This window comes from Mytilus californianus, unplaced genomic scaffold (assembly GCF_021869535.1).
Source record: "Mytilus californianus isolate M0D057914Y unplaced genomic scaffold, xbMytCali1.0.p SCAF_3, whole genome shotgun sequence".
Classification (NCBI taxonomy): Eukaryota; Metazoa; Mollusca; class Bivalvia; order Mytilida; family Mytilidae; genus Mytilus; species Mytilus californianus.
The window spans coordinates 11969710-11990627 of NW_026262679.1; the positions used below are offsets into that span (position 1 = coordinate 11969710).

General features: G+C 30.3%; 2 protein-coding genes and 1 long non-coding RNA gene across 3 annotated transcripts in view; 2 read left to right on the top strand and 1 right to left on the bottom strand.

Annotated features, from left to right (window-relative positions):
* LOC127732964 (enhancer of mRNA-decapping protein 3-like) overlaps nt 1–10598 on the top strand; it is a 29326-nt gene extending 18728 nt beyond the window's left edge. Inside the window, exon 7 of the mRNA XM_052242205.1 lies at nt 216–10598. Within this exon, the coding sequence (XP_052098165.1) occupies nt 216–547 (332 nt within the window). The 3' untranslated portion in view covers nt 548–10598. The remainder of the gene's footprint in view (nt 1–215) is intronic.
* The window catches only part of LOC127732952 (E3 ubiquitin-protein ligase NEDD4-like), a 100395-nt gene that overhangs the window by 26826 nt on the left and 52651 nt on the right, over nt 1–20918 (bottom strand). The window lies entirely within an intron of this gene.
* On the top strand, nt 17373–17811 carry LOC127733001 (uncharacterized). Its single transcript, XR_007996554.1, has 2 exons — nt 17373–17557; nt 17618–17811. It is a non-coding gene; the product is annotated as an uncharacterized LOC127733001 (long non-coding RNA).

Sequence of the window (20918 nt, forward strand, 5' to 3'; positions counted from 1 at the left end):
CTTTAAACTTTTTAGAATGTTTGTATATCATTAAAAAATTTTGTTAGTTTTCCTACCGAAAGCATATTCAATACATTTTTACTAGTATTTATGGCTTGTCAAATTACAAACCAATAAGGATTGCACTCTGGTCGTTTGTATCTTTGACTCAGTCTTGCTAATGAAAGTATGTCAAGAAAATTGAAGCCATTTGACTTTGACTTGTTTGTTTTCAGATCTCCCTTTAGGATCAGTTGACATCATCATAAATGCATTAGACAATCAGGAAACACCAAATCTCAAAGATCAAGTCTGGTACAAGACCTTAGTTGAATGGGCCAACCAAAACAGAGCTCCTGTGTTAGCTATGGACCCACCAGTAGAATCCAATTCAGTCAGAGCCAAATGGTGTTTAAGTATTGGACTTCCCTTAAACATGGCAATGCAGTCATCCCAATTATACTTATGTGATCTTGGCTTCTCAAAGAAAGTCTTCGCAGAAGTGGGAATAAAATACTTGTCACCATTCTCACACAAGTTCACTATTCCTCTTCATCCAAAAGAGTAACTTCCTAGCGTTAGATTACATCATTCATCGTGTAAAAACCATTGTATTCTACATCAATGTCAATGTGCTGTTTAAAACATTCCTAACACTTTGATGCCAAAAAAGTGTCTCCTCGATTTCAGTAGAGACAAAGCCAGAAAATGGATTGCAAGCAGCAATTTATGGTGTTCTATTGAATTGTATTTTATTTTTTGGTGTTCACTAAAGTGCTTTCATAATGTTGTTTATTTCTACTTTAATGTGGTGCTCTGTCCACATTGGACATTAGATATATTCTATGACAGATTTGTTGAATGAATTCCAAATCAATCATTTGTACAGAAATTCTTGGTATGGAAGTGTTTTAACCATCGTTGGTGAAACATATTCATTGTGTGCCAATATAGAGAGACTGACCAAACTTGCAGTATGACGAAAAGTGAAATGGTCATCACTCAACCATTTTATTTTAAAATCAAAAATAGATATGTTTAGATGTATACTGGTTTTAAAGATATGCTGATAACTTGTATAGAATGGAATAAGAAATTATCATTGTCATACTAGACAAAATTGATGTTCTACATTTCATGTACTTTTGTTTTTGTGGTGAATTATGCTTTTATGAGATTGCAGAAATGAAAGGTTAAATAAATGATTTTTTAAAGAAAGATAAACTAAGAGAAAGAGAATATGACTAATAAGAAAAGAAAAGGCAACGAAAACCAGGAGATGAAAATACTGAAGAATGAGGAAAGATTTGGAATAAGCCAGAAATAGGAAAATAACGAATGCAAAACGGGATTAGTTTTATATAGAACAGAGAAGATAACAAATCAATAGAATATATAAGAAATAAACATACAAGATTTTATTCTTCAGTGATATTGACATTAGAAGAATCAAAACAAAGGAAATGGACCTTAAATTTGTGTGTGCTTTTTTTTGGTGCTCAGTGGACTGTGCCCACTTGTTTTGTGTTCCTTAGGTTTTTATCATTTTGTCATGCATTGTTGATCTCAATGTGATAGCTAGGGTGTGCAATATCATGACAAAAATGGCAGCTAGCCTTGGGAACTGCAGATTTTATCACACATATCTCCATCGTTACTTTGTTTATTTTTATGAATTGTTTATGTCCGAATGTGTGCCAGTATTAATTGTGATATTTTGTTTGTAAATAAATTTGCTTTCATTTCTTTTTAAACATTAAGTAGGTTTGAACGTTTATTTTCTGAAGAACAATGTATATAAGGTGAACTACTTAATCATCGGATAAATTGTGAATCTTTTTAAACAATTCAGTAATTTTGCAGATCTTTGGCTTTTTCAATATCATTTTCAATTTTTTTTTTTTTTTAACAAGGAATTATTTATAAAAAGTGAAAATTTGTTGTACTTTACTGATTGGTTCATTGTTTTGTACAGACAAAATATCAATTTGAAATATATATAAGAATTTTTTGAATCGGATTATCTTGGAGTTAAAGAAACTCAATTCAAACAAGAAACCTAGACAAAAAGATGATTTTCAAAAGTTCATATCTTTTGTTTGATTAGTTTTAAAATGTTGAAAGACAAAAAATGCTTTGCTAGTAAAACACTAGAATTATCAGCATTTTATATTATAATAAGTTAATTAATGAATGTTCGTATGTCAGTGTTTGTGTGTTGTGGTTCATATGTATATAATCATACTCATTATATATTGATTCATTACTGTATGTATTGATGGTATGCATCTTCGGACAATTTTTTTGTTGTAAATACTGGTTATGGTGAGTGTATGTAAATATGATTCTTGTATTATTTTCAAAATAGTCAAATATTGCATTCAAGGTTGACAGACTAATTCTGTTGTTGTATGATCACATTACATAGTTGACAACATATTTTACAAGGATGCTTGTACTGGTTGTGTAACTCCTTTTGATGAAAGATTGGAAAAGTTTTAAGTTTGATCTTGTCAGTAAAATTTAACCTAAAGAATATGAATATTTTATCAAGTTAATTGACCAGTAAACTCGTATACACCTGCCATCTGTAAACATTTGGCAGTTGAAGTTTTCATTTTATTCTGCAAAATTCAACTGAAGCATTTTTATCATGTTTATGTAAAAAGGCTAAATTAATTGAGGATCTTAAAGGTGCTGTTTGGTATATGATGAGCATATATTTAAGTCTTTCCATTATGGCATAGCTGATAAATTTAGGATAACAATAGAAATATTGTAGATGGCTATTGTAAATCACACATTCTATTATGTTTTAACATGTACAGTATTTTGAAGTAATATTTCCATCATATGCCAGGTAGCAATTGTAATAAATAAGAAAAGGAGGAATTTGTCATCCATCAATTTTATATGAATTTGAAAAATTCAAATTAATTTCTTTCACAAAGGAAAGAATATATTGCATTAGAATTAAAAGTTGAATTTATTTGACTATTTTGGAGTAATATCATCAGTTTACTAATTTGATGTACATATATATCTTGAAGTATTTTTCTATCATTTTGTGTTGATCCATTAGTTTGTATAGTAAATATTGTTGTTGACAACCATGCTCAAGGGACATAACCACTGCTAGTCAATTGTCATACCTTGGATGCATGGACACTGCCATTTTGTGTAAAAGTGAGAAATACAAACAACAAGTCCACCTCAGTTGTCATGACAATTACATTATGTATATTTCATGCAAATCTTCCATTATGTACTTTGTTATCTCAATGAAAATAAGATAATCTTCAATTGCTATTCTGCTATATTTCAAAACAGATTTGATTATTTTTTTGTTATTTAGGATATTCTTATTGATGTTTTCTATTCATCAAGTTGTTTATAGGTTACATGTGTGGCTTAATTCTGAGTAGTTGGTATTTTTATCATTCTCATCAAACAAAGAACCCATTGAAAATGTGTCAATTACAGTGAATGTTTACCAAAATATTGGGTAGGAGTTAGGCCTATAACAGGAAGTACTAGTTTCCATAGCCATATGAAAACGCCCAGCAGTTCTATTTATACAAAAATAATATGTTCCTTCGGATTTTTCCAAACAGCTCAGACTTCTGTCTTTGATTTGTGTTATGTATTGAATATGGAACATTCAATTTGAAATCACCACAATTTCTAACTTCTGAAATGATTAAACACCATTGGAGCCATAAAAGGAATGGGATTCTAGTCCAGGTATTATTGGTATCTGTATTTTAAGGGTTTATTATCATTTTCTTAAAGTAAATAAAATAGTCCTGATATTACATTTTATTGCCTGAGGTTGTATTTTTTGGTATAAATGAGGTGTATCAGTATTTAGTACTTACAAATGGCATATTTTTATATTCAGCAACCAATTTGTTGACTATTTGTGTTATATATTACAAAATGTTTGACCTATTATTGAAAATGAGTGCTTTATGAACCAACATTCGTCATGGTAATATGTGATATTGTGTATATTTCATTGCATTAAAGGCCACGGGAAATATTAAAAGAGACAAATTTTGTCTTTTGTATTTTAAAGTTTATTTATAATGAAATAGAAGTATCATGTTTGGTTGATTTTTTTCAAATTCTCTGCCAAACGTTCAGTTAAACTATATTGATCTGTATATATTTATATATATATACTGCACTGAATATCAAAATATATATATATCAAGTCAAATTATGACAGTTTACCATAGGTGTTGGAAATTTAATCATATTTGTGATTAAAAAATCAAATAAACTTCAGTGAAGAAATTATATGTTCACAAAAGCACTATTGTTTACCATAATTTTATATTCTTATTAAATGCACACTGACTAAAATTTTAACACCTATGCTCTGTATATGTAATTATGCTGTCTATTCCTTGTACAGAAATATGTGCTAACAGCAATTGCTTTGAATGCATATCAGAGGTTAAGTTTCAAAGCATTATTCAAAATGTAGTAAAAACGTATGAAGGAATAAAAGGCATATATCATAAAAAATAATTGAGGAACTATTTATTAATTGATAAAAGATGTGCTATAATTTGATAATTTGACCAAACTTGATACTACATTGGACCAATACATAGGTGTGTTACTACATTCTTGATATGTATCAGGGTCATATATTACATTTTATTATATGCTGTGTGTCGTGTAGTTTTAATCTGTATTTTTTGTCTCAACTACCAAAAAAATGTAAAATAAACCAAAGAAAAAATGTTGACATAATTAATACAGTCAAGAATTATCATGGCAATTACTTTGTTAAAATTATTTATTGTTAAGTATGAATGAAAAGAGTCCCGTAAATTATGTTTACAAAAGAATTTTATTGTGTAAATGTAATTACGTTTGATAGCATGTTGAATTGTTGGTGCAGATGTTTTTTTTACATTTTAACAAAAAACCAGAAATGGTCAAGAGATTTTGTTGACTTTTTTGTCCTTAGATATTTTCCAATGAAAAGCTAGATATTATAGCTATTTGTGCATGTGGGAGTACAGTATTTAAAAACATTTTTGTTTTCATCAGATAGTCAATTATATGTTTAGTGCCTTTATTATGAAAAACTTTGGACATTATTCCCGCTTACTGTAAAGAAATGCAAAATGTAAGTGTAGACTGAGGAGAACTTATTTAGTTCACATTATTTTTAAAGAAGACCAAAACATAAACATGTTAGTTATTGTTTTTAAAAGAGAAATTATATCACAATGAACTCCCACATCTGACAAAAATGTCTGAGCTACAGGCTTTTAAAATACCTGGAATGAGGACATTGATTATTTGTTGAAAATATTTTTATTATTTATGATGTTGTATGGAAGTATATATGTATGTTCATAAATGAGTGAAAGATTAATTATTATAATATCCATTACCTTACAAAGGTCTCTATGGTAACAAATGAACGTGAAAGTAGTAATTATATTCATGTACTGAGTACACAAATGTGTAAAATTGATGACTTAATTTTCTGATAACCCAAAATAAGTCAATAGATAGATTCCTTATAAATCTAAATTTCATATCATAGTTATTTTATAGCAGAAAAGTGAGTTTTATTTAAGCTGAAAGTACAATTCAATAAAAGAAATCCTGATTTTAAAAAATTGAAGGGAAGTTAAAAAGAAATTGTTCATACTAAACAATGCAGCTGTAATGATATGAGATTGTTAGAGGGAAGCCATCTGTGAAATAATTCACACACTCAGGTAAAACTATCAGCACAGTGAAATAAAAAAATGAGAGCTCAGTTAATGAGAGAATTTTGAAATTATATCATTGTTTGTTATGAATGTGAAAAGTTATTTTTTATTTTATATTTTAAAACATTATTTGAGGGGCATTTTTAAGAAATAATCATGAGTTAAAACTATCAGTGCATTTGACAGTCATCATAGTCTAGTCATAAAATGTTTGAAACACTCCGAACTTGTCTACTAGCCCACACTTAACCCTTGAAATGTTTATCTGTTGTCAAAACTCACACAATACTAAAATGGTTAAGAAAATCAAGCTGATTTTAACAGATGTTGCTCAGTTTAAGCAAATCAGCTCCAATATGTTACGATACTTTTAGACTATTTTGAAATCAGCTGTTCAACTTGTTGATTAAATTAAATACAATGGCAAGCATTATAAAAGTGTGTGGATTGATTCTGGTAAATATATGAATCAATCCTGAAGTGGGGAAAAAAATAATGCTGAAACGTGCTTCATACGTTAAAGTAGTTATGCAAGATCTGGAGTTTTGTTAATTTTAAATTTGATATAAATGAGATTCTACTCTCTTTGATATTGGGGATACTGTAAAATTCCTGTTAGCTTATCATGCATTATTGTCATTGTTCATATATCATATATAGATACATAGAAAATAAGCAATTATTTTATGTGATGGGTACACAGATGTGTTGGAAATCATGGCTTGTTGGAGGAGACTTTTATTATCATAGATGATATACTAATGTTATTTTTTATCATGTATAATGTTTTAGAGAGAGAAAGTTAACAAAAAAATATGAGAAAAATTTAGATAAAATTACAAAATTTAAATCTCCATTGAACAACATGTTCCCATACAAACCATGTTCTGATACATCTGGTACCTACATACTTAAAGGATACTGATTAGAGATGACATCACAATTTGTGATAGTAGCATTGACACCATGCTTGAAATTAAGTAGAAATGACTCCAGGGTTTATCAGGGATAACATGAGGGTTTAATACAATTGAGTATAAAGTTTTGGATTGAAAATGCTTAAAGTGCAACATATCCGATTTTAGAAAATATAGTGAAGCCAGACAAATTCTGTACAAGGTTTCACTGTAATGCAAAAAGAGATGCAAAAAATGTTAAAGACATAATTAAAAGTGGGAGAGGGTGGGGACAAGTTGCGGGGGGGATTGAATGGGACAAATTGGGTTTTTAAAATAAGTCATCTTGATAACACGAAAATTTACATACAACTTTGGGTGAATAAGGCTTCTTGAATTTTAAGGGGGGAAATCATTAGAAAAGAAGAGTTAGAAATAGCACACGCAATGATTTTAAAAACAAAAATTTTCATAAACTAAGAAGTGAATCCACAGCTAAAGGTGTTCTCTTTTAAATTATAAAGTTGAATAATTTTGATTTTAAACAACCTATTTGCTGATGGTGAGGGTAGGAGGGGGACTGATAAGTTTCTTGTACAGAAATAGTTCTGTATTAGAACATAACTTTTCTATTTTATGTTTAATTATTTAATTTTGAAAATATGGCTATTTTTGAGCTAGAGTTGAAAAATACTTTGCTTTTGGAGTTTTAAATTTGGTTCCTCAACAAGAAATATTTCCAAACATTTCAATTTTCAATCATTCAGTAAAATATTAAGAAAATAACAAATTTATTGAAGGAAAATTGATACATTATGTGATTTTTACAGAAAAGTGAACTAATTAGTAAGTAAAACAGTACTTGTTTTTTTGTGGAAGTTAGAAAATAATGCAGGAGTTTTTGCATTCTTTTAAATAAAAGTACTCTTTTTTATACTAATAAGTTAGGAAACATTATTGGAATTATTGAAACATTTTTGATACTATTATAAAATGCACTGATTATGGTGCTTTGTATCTACAGAGAATTTGTTGTTGTATCTGTACTTACTTTTATTCAGATTTATAATATACTCTTCTTTGTAAATAACTAGTTGAAAAAATACCAGACAATTATAAAAAATAAAAATACTTGTGGACAACATTGTATATTTTAAAAGGAATTAGTAATTTTTACATTTAGAACAGGGTATTTTCTTAACAATGATTTATGGGTGAAATTTTCCATGTTTAGAAGTTCTAAAACTAAAAGTTAGTAATCTGAATAGTATATTATATTTTATTTTTTCTTAATTTCTTCAAGCTTTTATAATTTTATTTTTATGTCATATTTTAAAGAAATTTTAATATAAAATTTTACTTGATATAAAGTTGTTAAAATATGTTGTTAGTTAGTATTATTCTTATAAGTAATAATTGTTTTGAGTCCTGTGTGTTACATTTTTATGTATTAAATTTTTCATTGGTCTTAATGTTCAAAATGCTATAAAAGGTGTTAAAAGAATAATTAGGAAATGTCATTAATATGCTGGGTTCACACGTACATACTGGTGTTCATTGAAAACGTATCAAATGAGTATATAAAACTGTTATGTCCACTCATTCCAGCTGGTCATCACATGATGGTCATTAAATATGACAGATTATTGTAAACAATTATATATTTCTGGGTTCACACACAATACACATTTGACACATTTTCGACCAAATAGCTTTCGACAATGGGCATTTATTGTGTGTTATGTGTGAACACAGCATTAGTATCTCCTCGCGAGAGAAGACAGTAAAATGTTTTTATAAGAATTGTAACACATCAGGATTAGACAAGCTATGGAAAATTTAAAACATCCATGCAGTGTTCTCAATTCAGTCTTATCAAGTAAAATACTGTAAATTCAGAAAGTTTTGCCATGTTTTTATTGTTGCAAAAATTGCAAGAGGATTTGTTTTTCATAAATAAAAACTGTCATTTTAAATTTTAATAGCATTATTTGTATGCCAAAAAAATGCAACATTTTCTGAAATTTCAATAATTAATCTCACATTTCTGTCCAATTTTAACAATTGCAATAATATATGCATGAGCAAATTTCTGAATTTACCTTGACTAAATATCACATGACTTATTTTTCAGTCATAAAATTTATCTGCAATAAAACCTGTTTTGTATCTGTTAAGTACTTGTAGCTTTCTTGGTATGTTTTATATGATTTTACATCTTAAACTTTATATTAACAATAAGAATATTTTTCAGACCTTTTAATGAATGGAGGTGTTACTGGTAAGTGAGGAACAAGTTGCCAGATTTTAGCGTTAGAAATGAAAGTTGGAAATATGTAGTTGTCAGTCAAATTTTGTGGCTTGGACAAATTGTTCCTTACAGGGTTGTTAAATTGCTCTAATTTTACAACTGGTAATGGCCATTAGTTTCAATCAAGTTTTTAAATACAAAACTTAAGCTTGTATTCAAACAGTGTTTAAGACTAGTGAATTTTATAACTTTAATATGTAAACTTATGAAAAATATCCAGTCTCAGCCAACTATTGTGTTCCAGTATTGGTTTAAACGATATTAAGCAGATTACTTTACTTAATGCATATATGTGTATGGTATTTATGATTTGATAGCAGAAAATTTGTGATAAAAACAAAAATTTCAAATACCATGCTACAAGGAAGACCATTGAATAGAATAATTTTATAGATAGTGGTTGTAATATTTATGTTCTTTTTAAAGAAAAACATTGTTAAAATCCATTCCTATTTATGGAAGATTGCAGATGAGACTGAACTTTCTCTTTATTGTCAGTGATAAGTGGTGCAGTATATTTGTACTTCTGATTGAAGTAATATTTGTTATGATTTACACAAAACTTGTTAAAACTTTCAAGTATTTTAACAATTTTATGCAAGTATAATTTATTTTATTGCTTTTACCTATTTTTCTTATGTTATTTGTTTTAGTATATTATTGTACGGAGATGTATAAACACCACCATATGTTGTTGACAATATTTTGTTCTGTTAATTTGTTATTTGGGGTTAATCTTTCATTATTAAACCAAATTAAGTATAAAATTTCAGATTTAAGAAATTATGGTATAAAACAGTAATTTATTGTAAAAGTTGATTTAAAGATAAAAGTAAGATCTTTGACTGTAAACATGGACTGGAGTAAACAATGTACGATTTTTAAAGAAACAAATATAGTCAACATAATTTGGGGTTGAGGCATTGAATTTTCTCGTTATTAAGTTTCTTGAGCACAGAGTCTGTTTGATTTTACTAATATAAAGTCACCTGGTGGATGTATAAATTCAGAGTAATCTGTGTCTTTCAATATGGTTACTTGATTATTCCGATACATTTGATAAATTTCTTTTTTACTGATAGTTTTTATAACACCAAAAGGGTCATTTCATAATGCTAATATTCCTGTTCCTTTTGTTATTTTATTTTTATGCTTATGGATGCATGTTTAACTATGAAGAAGACATGAACTTAAGTAATAAAAATCATAAAATTTGTTATTGGATAAGTTTTTTTTCTAATCATCTTGCCAGTGCAATAGTCTGATAACCCATGTGTAATTTCAACAGACCATCAATACACTGGATGAATGTTTATCTGTTGAGAAATAGATAAAGGTACTAAGATTATCCTGTATTTGGAAAGAAAGTCCACCTTTTTGAAGAAGTAAAACAAGTTTATTTTGCAAATTTGTCTTGTTCAGAACTTAAATATTTCTTGAAGCTTTTTTAATAAAAACCATTCAAAATTAAGACTTGTTGGAATTACTTAAATTTATGATATCTTTATATAAATGTCAATTGAGTTAGATGATGCTTATTGATTTCAGTGCTATATTTCTTACATAATGAGAAAACGAGCCTCATATGCAAGTGTTTGTACTTCTCTGGAAATATTTAATGTTTTGTAGTGATAAAAGATGTAGAGAAATAAATAAAATTAAAATGAATTTTGTTGTTTCTTTTAATTTGGTTTTTGTCTTGCCTGAGACAAAAGTCGCAGAAAGCAAACCAAGGGGATGTGAATCTATCTGCTGCGGTAACAGCATCTTATACTATTTTAATAATGCTTTATATTTCAGAAGGCAGAAGACCTAGAAGTTTAATACATGGTATATTGATTCCTTCTGTCTGTCATAGTCCATTGACCGTGACCTCATTTTCATTGTTCAACAACTGCTTAAAAACTCTAGCTGTTGTCTCGCCTCTTATGAAAGACACAGAATGCTTGACATTGAGATAACAATCAGGCATCGCTGACTGTAAACCATTTGTATGTTCCAGAGGTTAGAAGACTTGTATGCCAATACCTAATGTTAAGAAGTTTCAGTGTCATATGTCCATTGTCCTTGATCTCATTTTCATGATTCAGTGACTGCTTGAAAAAAGAATAACAGTTACTAACTACTTATATGAGTAATAGGATACTTATATTTGGTATATGGGTTCCTTGCAAGATCTACATGTCTGTTAACCTGACCTTGACCTCATTCATGTATCAGTGATCAAGGTTAAGTTTTTGTGGTCAAGTCCGTATATCAGATACTATAAGCAATAGGTCAACTATATTTGGTGTATGGAATTAATGTGAGGTGTACATGTCTAACTGGCAGATTTCATCTGACCTTTACCTCATTTTCTATCAGGTAAATGAGTTAGAAAATTAACTGAATATTTTAACTAAGTATCAAAAAAATATGACTAAAATTGTCAATTGACCCCTCAAGGAGTTATTGCCCTTTAAGGACAATTTTACACAATTTGTTTATCATGTTTTCTTAACTAAAAAATCTTCTCTGAAACTACTGAACCAATTCCAACCAAACTAAAGCTGAATGATCCTTAGGGTATCTAGAATTAAGTTTGTGTTTTATTTTCTGTTTTGTCAAAAAACGGCCGCAATGACTAAAAATTGAACAAAGGGGTAAAATACAGTTTTTGGCTTATATCTCAAAAACTAAAGCATTTAGATCATATCAGACAAGAAGCTACAATATTCATTAGGTCAAGGTCTACCTGCCCTGAAATTTTCAGATGAATCTAAGAACCCATTGTTGGGTTGCTGCCACTAAATAGGTTATTTAAAGGAAATTTTGCAGTTTTTAGCTTACCTTTCTGAAGGAAATGAGAGTTTTTGCCATCACCTGGCATCCATCATCTTCCATCGTTTTTTGTCTTCGTCCTTCTGGTGTAGACTATTTCAAACATCTTCTCCTCTGAAACTACTGAACCAATTCCAACCAAACTTTAGCTGAATGATCCTTAGGGTATCTAGAATAAAGTTTGTGTTTTATTTTCTGTTTCCTCAGAAAACATGGCCACCATGTCTAAAAATAGACAATAGGGTAAAATGCAGTTTTTGACATATCTCAAAAACTAAAGCATTTAGAGCATATCAGACAAGACGCTACAATATTCATTAGGTCAAGGTCTACCTGCCCTGAAATTATCAGCCAAATCGGGTATCTGATTTTTAGAATATTATCTTGAATATTATTATAGATAAAGATAAACTGTTCAGTTAAGTAAGATCTACAAATAAGTTCATAACACCAAAATTGTCAGTTGACCCCTTAAGGAGTTATTGCCCATTAAATACAATTTTTCACAATTTGTTCATCTAGTTTGCATACTTTAAAAAATCACCTTTGAAACAGCTGAATTAATTTCAGCCAAACTTGGGCTGAATGAGTTTCAGAGTATCTAGTATAAATTTTGTATTTTATTTCCTTGTACGTCAAGAAACAGCCACTATGGCTAAAATGGAACATAGGGGTAAAATGCATAATTTTGCTTTTGAAGAAAATATGACAGATACAAAGAACATTTAAATGGCATTTTTAAGCCACTCATTAATATGTATTGAAAAGCAAAAATAATCATTGATAAAAGATTTAAGCAAAAAATTACAGTTGAGCGATTCAGGCTCTTGAGAGCCTCTTGTATGTCTTGCCTGAGACAAAAGTAGCAGAAAGCAATGATCCATTCAAATTAGGTCTAGGTCCAATGAAACCTGCCAGACAAACACACCTTACAATCAATCCATACACTAATAATGTTGAACTATTGCTTATAATCTGAAAAATTGACCTTATTTTAATCTTGTCACTGATCCATGAAAAGAGCCACTATTTTATGTAAGGAATTATTGTAAGTTGTACATGTCCGACTGCAGGTTTCATCTGACCTTGACCCCAATTTCATGGTTCATTGGACTAACTAGTTTTTGTGGTTTGGTCTAGTTCACAGATTCTATACCGGTAAGCAAAAGAGCCACTATATTTTGTGTATGGAATGATTGTAAGATGTAAATGATTGTCTGGCAAGTTTCATATGACCTTGACCTGATTTTCATGCTTCATTGGTCAATGTTAAAGTTTTCATGTTTTTGTCAGTTTATCAGATACTAAGCAAAAGGTCAATTATATTTGATGTATGGAATGATTGTAAGGTGTACATGTCTTTCTGGCAGGGTTAATATGATCTTGACCTCATTTTCATGGTTCATTGGTCAATATTACAATTTTGTAGTTTGATCTGTTTCTCAGGTACTATAAGCGATGGGACCACTATATTTGGTGTATGGGATGATTGTAAGGTGTACATGTCTGTCTGGCATGGTTCTTCTGACTGTGGATCATTGATATCATTAAGATTATGTGATACTTGTAGTAAAACCGTCATATTGCACATTTTCTACATAAATTCAATCATAAGTAAAGCAGGCGAGACATTTCAGCATGTGCACTCTTGTTTTGTTATATGAATTTTTTTACTTATTATGAGTAATAGCATATTATAATATTTGGTATATAGGATCCTTTGCAAGGCCTACATGTCTGTCAGATAGGGTTCATCTCACCTAAAACTCATTTCATGGATCAGTGACAAGATTAAAATTACATGCAACAAATATCACAGAATGCAAGATATAGGGGTGCTAATTAAAGCTTTATACTTCAGAAAGTAAAATAGTTGGATAATCCCTATCTTGTATAGAGGTGCCTTATGGTGTTAAGTTTATATCATGTCCTTGACCTCATTTTCATGGTTTGATGACTGCATTAAAAATGTATTTAAGTTGATGTTCTTAGTTACTGTAAATTAACTTATTTTGGCGAATACTTGATTTTGTGGTTAGCCCTTTCTAGTTCATTTCGTGGTGATTTAATTTTCGTGATTTTCAATTTACTTGATGTATTTAAATAAGGAAAGATCCAAGTTTTATATATTGGTGGCGATTTATATTCGCGTCATATTTCTACTCGTGAAATTCGCGTAACAAATCAATCGCGAAAATTAGTTGGTTTACAGTACTATGATTGATAGATATAACAAGAGGCTCTCAAGAGCCTGAATCGCTCACCTGTAATTTTTTTGCTTAAATCTTTCATCAATGATTATTTTTGCTTTTCAATATATATTAATGAGTGCCTTAAAAAATGCCATTTAAATGTTCTTTGTATCTGTCATATTTTCTTCAAAAGCAAAAAAATGCATTTTACCCCTAGGTTCCATTTTAGCCATAGTGGCTATGTTTCTTGACGTACAAGGAAATAAAATACAAAATTTATACTAGATACTCTGAAACTCATTCAGCCCAAGTTTGACTGAAATTGATTCAGCAGTTTCAAAGGAGAAGATTTTTTAAAGTAAACAAACTAGATAAATAAATTGTGAAAAATTGTCTTTAAAGGGCAATAACTCTTTAAGGGGTCAACTGACAATTTTGGTCATGAAACTTATTTGTAGATCTTACTTTGCTGAATATTTTTGCTGTTAAAAATCAGATACCCGATTTGGCTGTTAATTTCAGGGCAGGTAGACCTTGACCTAATGAATACTTGGCATAACTCTAGAACGGTAAAAGTGACGCCACCAAAATTCACACTTGATCTGTGTGTTATGTTAATAAGCATTGTGTATAAGTTTCATAACATTTGGTTGAGGCAAATTAAAATTAGCGAACGGATACGAAAAATTCGGCAATTTTTCCATTTGTAAAGGGGCATAACTCTAGAACGGTAAAAGTGACACCACCAAAATTCAAACTTGATCTGTGTTTTGTGGTAATAAGCATTGTGTATAAGTTTCATAACATTTGGTTGAGGCAAACTAAGGTTAGAGAACGGAAACCAATTTTGGGACGTACGTACAGACGGACAAGGGTTAAACTTAATGCCCCCTCCGCAACGGTGGGGGCATAAAAACAAATATGACAGACAGCAACCAACGACTACCACTGAATTACAGGCTACTGACTTGGGAAATGCACAAAGAATGTGGTGGGGTTCAACAGGTTTGTTTGCACTCTAACCTGTGACAGTGGTGTAACAGCACAACATAAGAACAAACTGTAAGAATTGGTCAAAAAGGCTTAACTCAACAAATTGGTGCAAAGCACAAAAAACAACTAACATGAAAACAAAGGACACAAAGTGCCATCTTAAGTACTCACAGACCTTGCCATTATTTTCATGATTCATTGGGCAGTTCTAAGTTTTCATGATTACATCATATTCTCAGTTTTGCACATTCTATAACACCATTGTTAGAGTAATTTTTCTCATTTTTCCAGGCTTGGCAAAATTTTCAAAGGACCATACCAATTTTGCTCAATCAACTCCTGCATTTTCAACCAGATCCTTCAAACTTCACAAAAGTTTGCACTTCTGTGAAGTTGTGCACCTCCAATAACCGAGTTGTTTAAAAAAATAAGATCTCTATTTTTTTTCATTTTATTTTTCCATATATTTCATTATACCTGTAGACCATTCTCTATAGTTAAAGCATTCTGTGCCACCTAGCCATTTGAGTATTTGATTCAGTTTCTATTTTTAGTAACAGTAGAGGCCATGTTTGAAGGCCGGTGATTGGGGTCATCTGCCACAATTCTTAAATTGAATCAATGGATCACAAATTTATCCTGTTCATTTGACAGACGGATGGATGGATGCACAGACTAGAAAACATAATGCTCACTACTTTTGTAGGCGGATAATAAAACATGATGTAACGTTATAGTAAAACAGAAGACAAAGAAACTATATTGCAATTTGACAAATTTAATTTTTTACTTCATTATAGTAAAATCAGTATAAATAGTATAACAAAATTCCTATGACAGTGATTATATACATTCTTACAGGAAATCACATGACCTACACTACACTGCATATACATAAATATATATCTCATCTGCATTATACATAGCAAGAAGTCCCAAAGGCTAACACATTGAACTTAAAATCAACTCAAATTTGGTAGCTTCAATTATTTTTTCTGTAAAGAATCACTTTGGTAATTTTTCAATCATGTCCAATCTCAGTTCAATATTTTCATTTTTTGATTTAAGGGTGTTCGCTGCTCTTGTTTAGGACTTTTAGTCCGATAATCGGAATCCTCTAGTTTTATCCATGTAGTGCCAATCATGCCATTAAAAAATTTGGTCCGTTAACCCCTACTTTTCTTTTCACAATTTTATTACATATAGTTAAAACAGCAATTTATGAAAATATTATAAAGTCCTTGTTATTTTTTCATAATTTTGAAAGAAAAAAGGTGCCTCTGTTAAACATATCAAAAATCTGGAGAGAATCATTTCCTGCCAAATTTTTAATTGCTTATATCTAAAAAACAAGGACACAGACCTTTCATTTTTTTCTGCTTTTTATGTTCCGTTTTTTATATACTATCAATTTATAACAGTCTTTTGAAAAGCTTGTTATTTTCAAACAGAGGAAGAACATCCTTAAAACCAACTGTATTACAATTCTGATTTGCACCAACTGAATGCACTACAAAAATGTACAATTGAACTTGCCTATGTTCAAGTTATGATATTACAAAGCTAACAACCTATACAGATTTGTAATATAATCCACATGTGATAATTATCCATATAGTTAACAAGTACAATAGTTAATGAACTTTAAAAATATGCCTACTTTGTCAACATTATAAATTGTAAAAAAAATCTGAGATGGAATCCATCCAGTATTGAGTGGACTTTCCAAAGCAGAATATATTACCATTTTCTAGGGGCCATTGGTCCACTGTTTTGTTCTAATGACATTCTGAACATGCAATGTATAGTGCATGCAAAGAAATGTTATCATAAACACAAGCTATATATTCCAACATTCTTACAACTGGTCAAATCTATTCACATTGTTAAAAAGCATAGAGTTACCCTGGAAATGGAATTCAAATTGTTATGATAGAACATCAGTAATACAGATACTGTAAATTCAGAAAATATTGTGATTTTTAAAGAATGGACAATAATGCCAGAAAAATTATTGGGATATCGAGAAAAGCTGCATACAGAAATGTGTATCAGGTATCAGACTGCGAGTTCTTATTATTTTGAGACTCCCCCAGACGCATTATTCGCATTAATAAAACCTCGCAATAATTTCTGAATTAACAGTAGTCATCTGAGCAATTCCAATTTCATCAATATACCATATAACACAGATAGGCTTCCTTACTTAGCCGAATAGATTTGATTTGTTGCAAGACAAAAATGAGTATTGCTTGCAGTCTTTGTGACAAGGAAAAACATCAAGTCTAACCAAATTAATGCTTAGCATAAAACATTACAATATATTGCACAGAAAAAGAGAATGTGCGTATAATCTTTTTCATCATTAAACCCTAATTTAGCTTAGTTAATATGAAATACGAAATTGAAGCTTGGAAGATAAATACTCATTAAAGTCTTATTATTTCTTAGTAACAATTTGTCATTAATAAAATAAAAATGAAACAGAAAGAAAATAAATTACAACAATGCTAATTCATAGGCAAAACTGTCTAATAAAAAAAGGTATGACTGAATGACAAGGTGAAGATGAGAAATGGTTCCCATCAATCTAACCTGAATTCAGTATGACTGAATGACAAGGTGAAGGTGAGAAATGGTTACCATCAATCTAACCTGAATTCCGTATGACTGAATGACAAGGTGAAGGTGAGAAATGGTTACCATCAATCTAACCTGAATTCAGTATGACTGAATGACAAGGTGAAGGTTAGAAATGGTTACCATCAATCTAACCAGAATTCATATAATGCATATGACTAATTGAGCAAGTAAGATGGCTGCCATGTTTACTCAAGTAATCTTCATTCAAACTAAAAAAATCAAAAGTTGACAAATGTAAACACCATGCAAAAAATGCATAAATTCTGACTGACCACTGAATGGCTGAACAAAACAAAAGACAGAAAACAGGACTGCATGTTGAAACATAAACTTAAATCAATGGGGATACTTTTTCTGAGATGTCTAGAAATTCAAGTTTTTTGGAGTAAATTCTGTTATGTGTTATACATGCTTTAGTCATTTTTTTCCTATCTATGTTAAATATAATGACAATCAACTGTTTATACATTTATTTTAACTTCTTTGGGCTGTTCCTTAAAAATATACATGGATCAAAGGAAGGCACTTTGAAATCTCAACTATGGATGGGTGTCAAATAATTTTTTGTACAGCGAAGATGTACCAGTAATTGAATTAAGGTTACTCCATTTTCAAAGTGCTTTCCCTAGGAATCATATATTTTTTAATGGAAAAGTCCTTTAACAATATAATAATTATCATAACAAAAACAAAACAAAAAGTTAAAAATACAAAAATCAATCTTAACAGCACCAAAGTCATTATAAAATGCAATTATTTCAAGTTTATATTAGATTTTGACAGGAAGTGTATGTTTAAATTTTACTTTTTTTTAGTGTAGAAAATTATGAATTCTGTAAAATGGATATTTGAGACCGTCAAAATCCCCACTTGACAGCAGCAACTCTTGAACTTTAGTAGTGTTATTACTTATACATTACAAAAAGGAAATAATGCATTACAGCTTCCAAAAAAATGTATAAAATTCAAATAATATAAAATGTCATGAATGATTGTGGCGCAATTTACGTCATGGCAAATCATGAAGTCATATGAAAGAAAACTGTCATACTGAAGGTTAATATTCTGTTCCTTGTATGCTTTAAAATTGTCTGATTTCTCACTAAAATAGCGTTTTTGAGGTAGGTGTTGTTTCATTTTCATTGATATTGTATTAATTGAACAATTGTGGTTAATTTGCCAGTTAATATGGTGGCTCATTCCTTAGTTACAACATGTCAATTGTGGATTTGACGGTAAATATTTGCCCCTGAAAAAAATTGTTTCATAAAAATTGCATTAGAGTCGACATTTACTGGTTTTTTTTATAAAGGGTTAAATGAGTTAAATGAAACAGTCATTAAACATATGATCCTAAAGTGGTTTTTAACATATGGATCACTACAAGATCATTATAACATATGGATCACTACAAGATCATTATCTGGAGGATGCTGAATCTTATTCTATTTGAAAATAGAGAACAGGGATTTTTACAAAGTTGCTAAATTGTGAAGTTTATACTCAGATTGAGGGCTTATTTTAAGTTCTTTTATTTTTCAATTCATTATGAATAAATAAAAGGAGATATGGGCAAGGGTACGGAAACTGTCATATTTGCCATTCATGACCTAAACTGAAAGGTAATTGACCTAAATGGTAGATTGGGATTTAGGTCAAATTCAATTTTTTTACAGAAATAATTTCTGTTATTTCATTGAGATTTTCACTTAATTTTGTTTTGAAATGCTTTTGTGGTAATTATATAACAAGAGTGCACATGCTGAAATGTCTCGCCTTCTTTACTAATCACTGAAATTATGTTGATAGTCCTTAATATAAAGCTTTATTACAACTATCACATAAACTTAACATTAACCAAGAAAACTAAACATTGACCAATGAACCATGAAAATGAGGTCAAAGTCAGATGAACCATGCCAGGCAGGCATGTACAGCTAACAATTCTTCCATACAATAAATATAGTTGACCTATTGCTTATAGTTTAAGAAAAACAGACCAAAACACAAAAACTTAACACTGAGCAATGAACTGTGAAAATGAGGTCAAGGTCAAATAAAACCTGTGCGACCGACATATAGATCATAAAATATTTCCATACACCAAATATAGTTGACCTATTGCATATAGTATTAGAAAAAAAGACCAAAACTCAAAATCTTAACTTTGACCACTGAACCATGAAAATGAGGTCAAGGTCAAATGACACCTGCCAGCTAGACATGTACACCTTACAATCATTCCATACACCAAACATAGTAGACCTATTGCATACAGTATAAGAAAAACAGACCAAAACACAAAAACTTAACTATAACCACTGAACCATGAAAATGAGGTCAAGGTCAGATGACACCTGCCAGTTGGACATGTACACCTTACAGTCCTTCCATACACAGAATATACTTGATCTATTGCTTATAGTATATGAGATATGGACTTGACCACCAAAACTTAACCTTGTTCACTGATCCATGAAATGAGGTTGAGGTCAAGTGAAAACTGTCTGACAGGCATGAGGACCTTGCAAGGTACGCACATACCAAATATAGTTATCCTACTACTAATAATAAGAGAGAATTTAACATTACAAAAAATGCTAACTTTTTTTTCAAGTAGTCACTGAACCATGAAAATGAGGTCAAGGACATTGGACATGTGACTGACGGAAACTTCGTAACATGAGGCATCCATATACAAAGTATGAAGCATCCAGGTCTTCCACCTTCTAAAATATGAAGCTGTTAAGAAGTTAGCTAACGCCGCCGCCGCGATCACTATCCCTATGTAGAGCTTTCTGCGACAATAGTCGCAGGCTCCACAATAAAACTGCCACTCTAGTATAGTATGATAATCTTTAGGGCCCTCCTAATAACCATAATAATGCCTCTGAGAGATATTGGCTAATGATCGCCAATCACTTTTTACCTGTAATCTTCACATCCGACAGAAGTGATCACGCTCAGAACTAATATTTTAGAAATTCTATTCCATTACAACTTACTTTTCGGTAAAGACAATCACCAATTTTGATTTAAAACTAAAACTTTTATTAAATGTACTTTGAAAAATGTAATTTTTTACGAGTCAAACATGTGCTTAAAAGCCTTTATTTTCTATACTTTATATCAGTCTTTTTTTTTTTAAATATGTAATACGCATGCATGAAACTGTCTTCAGCAGATTAGACACTTAATCGTAAGGTAATAATATTAAAAATACAATGATATCCTGTCATTTGATAAATAGAATGAATCCTGTAAATGAATCTGGAATCACTTGGAATTTAGTATTCACTACAAACTTCCGGTTTTTATTTCATCTTCAAAATCGAACGAA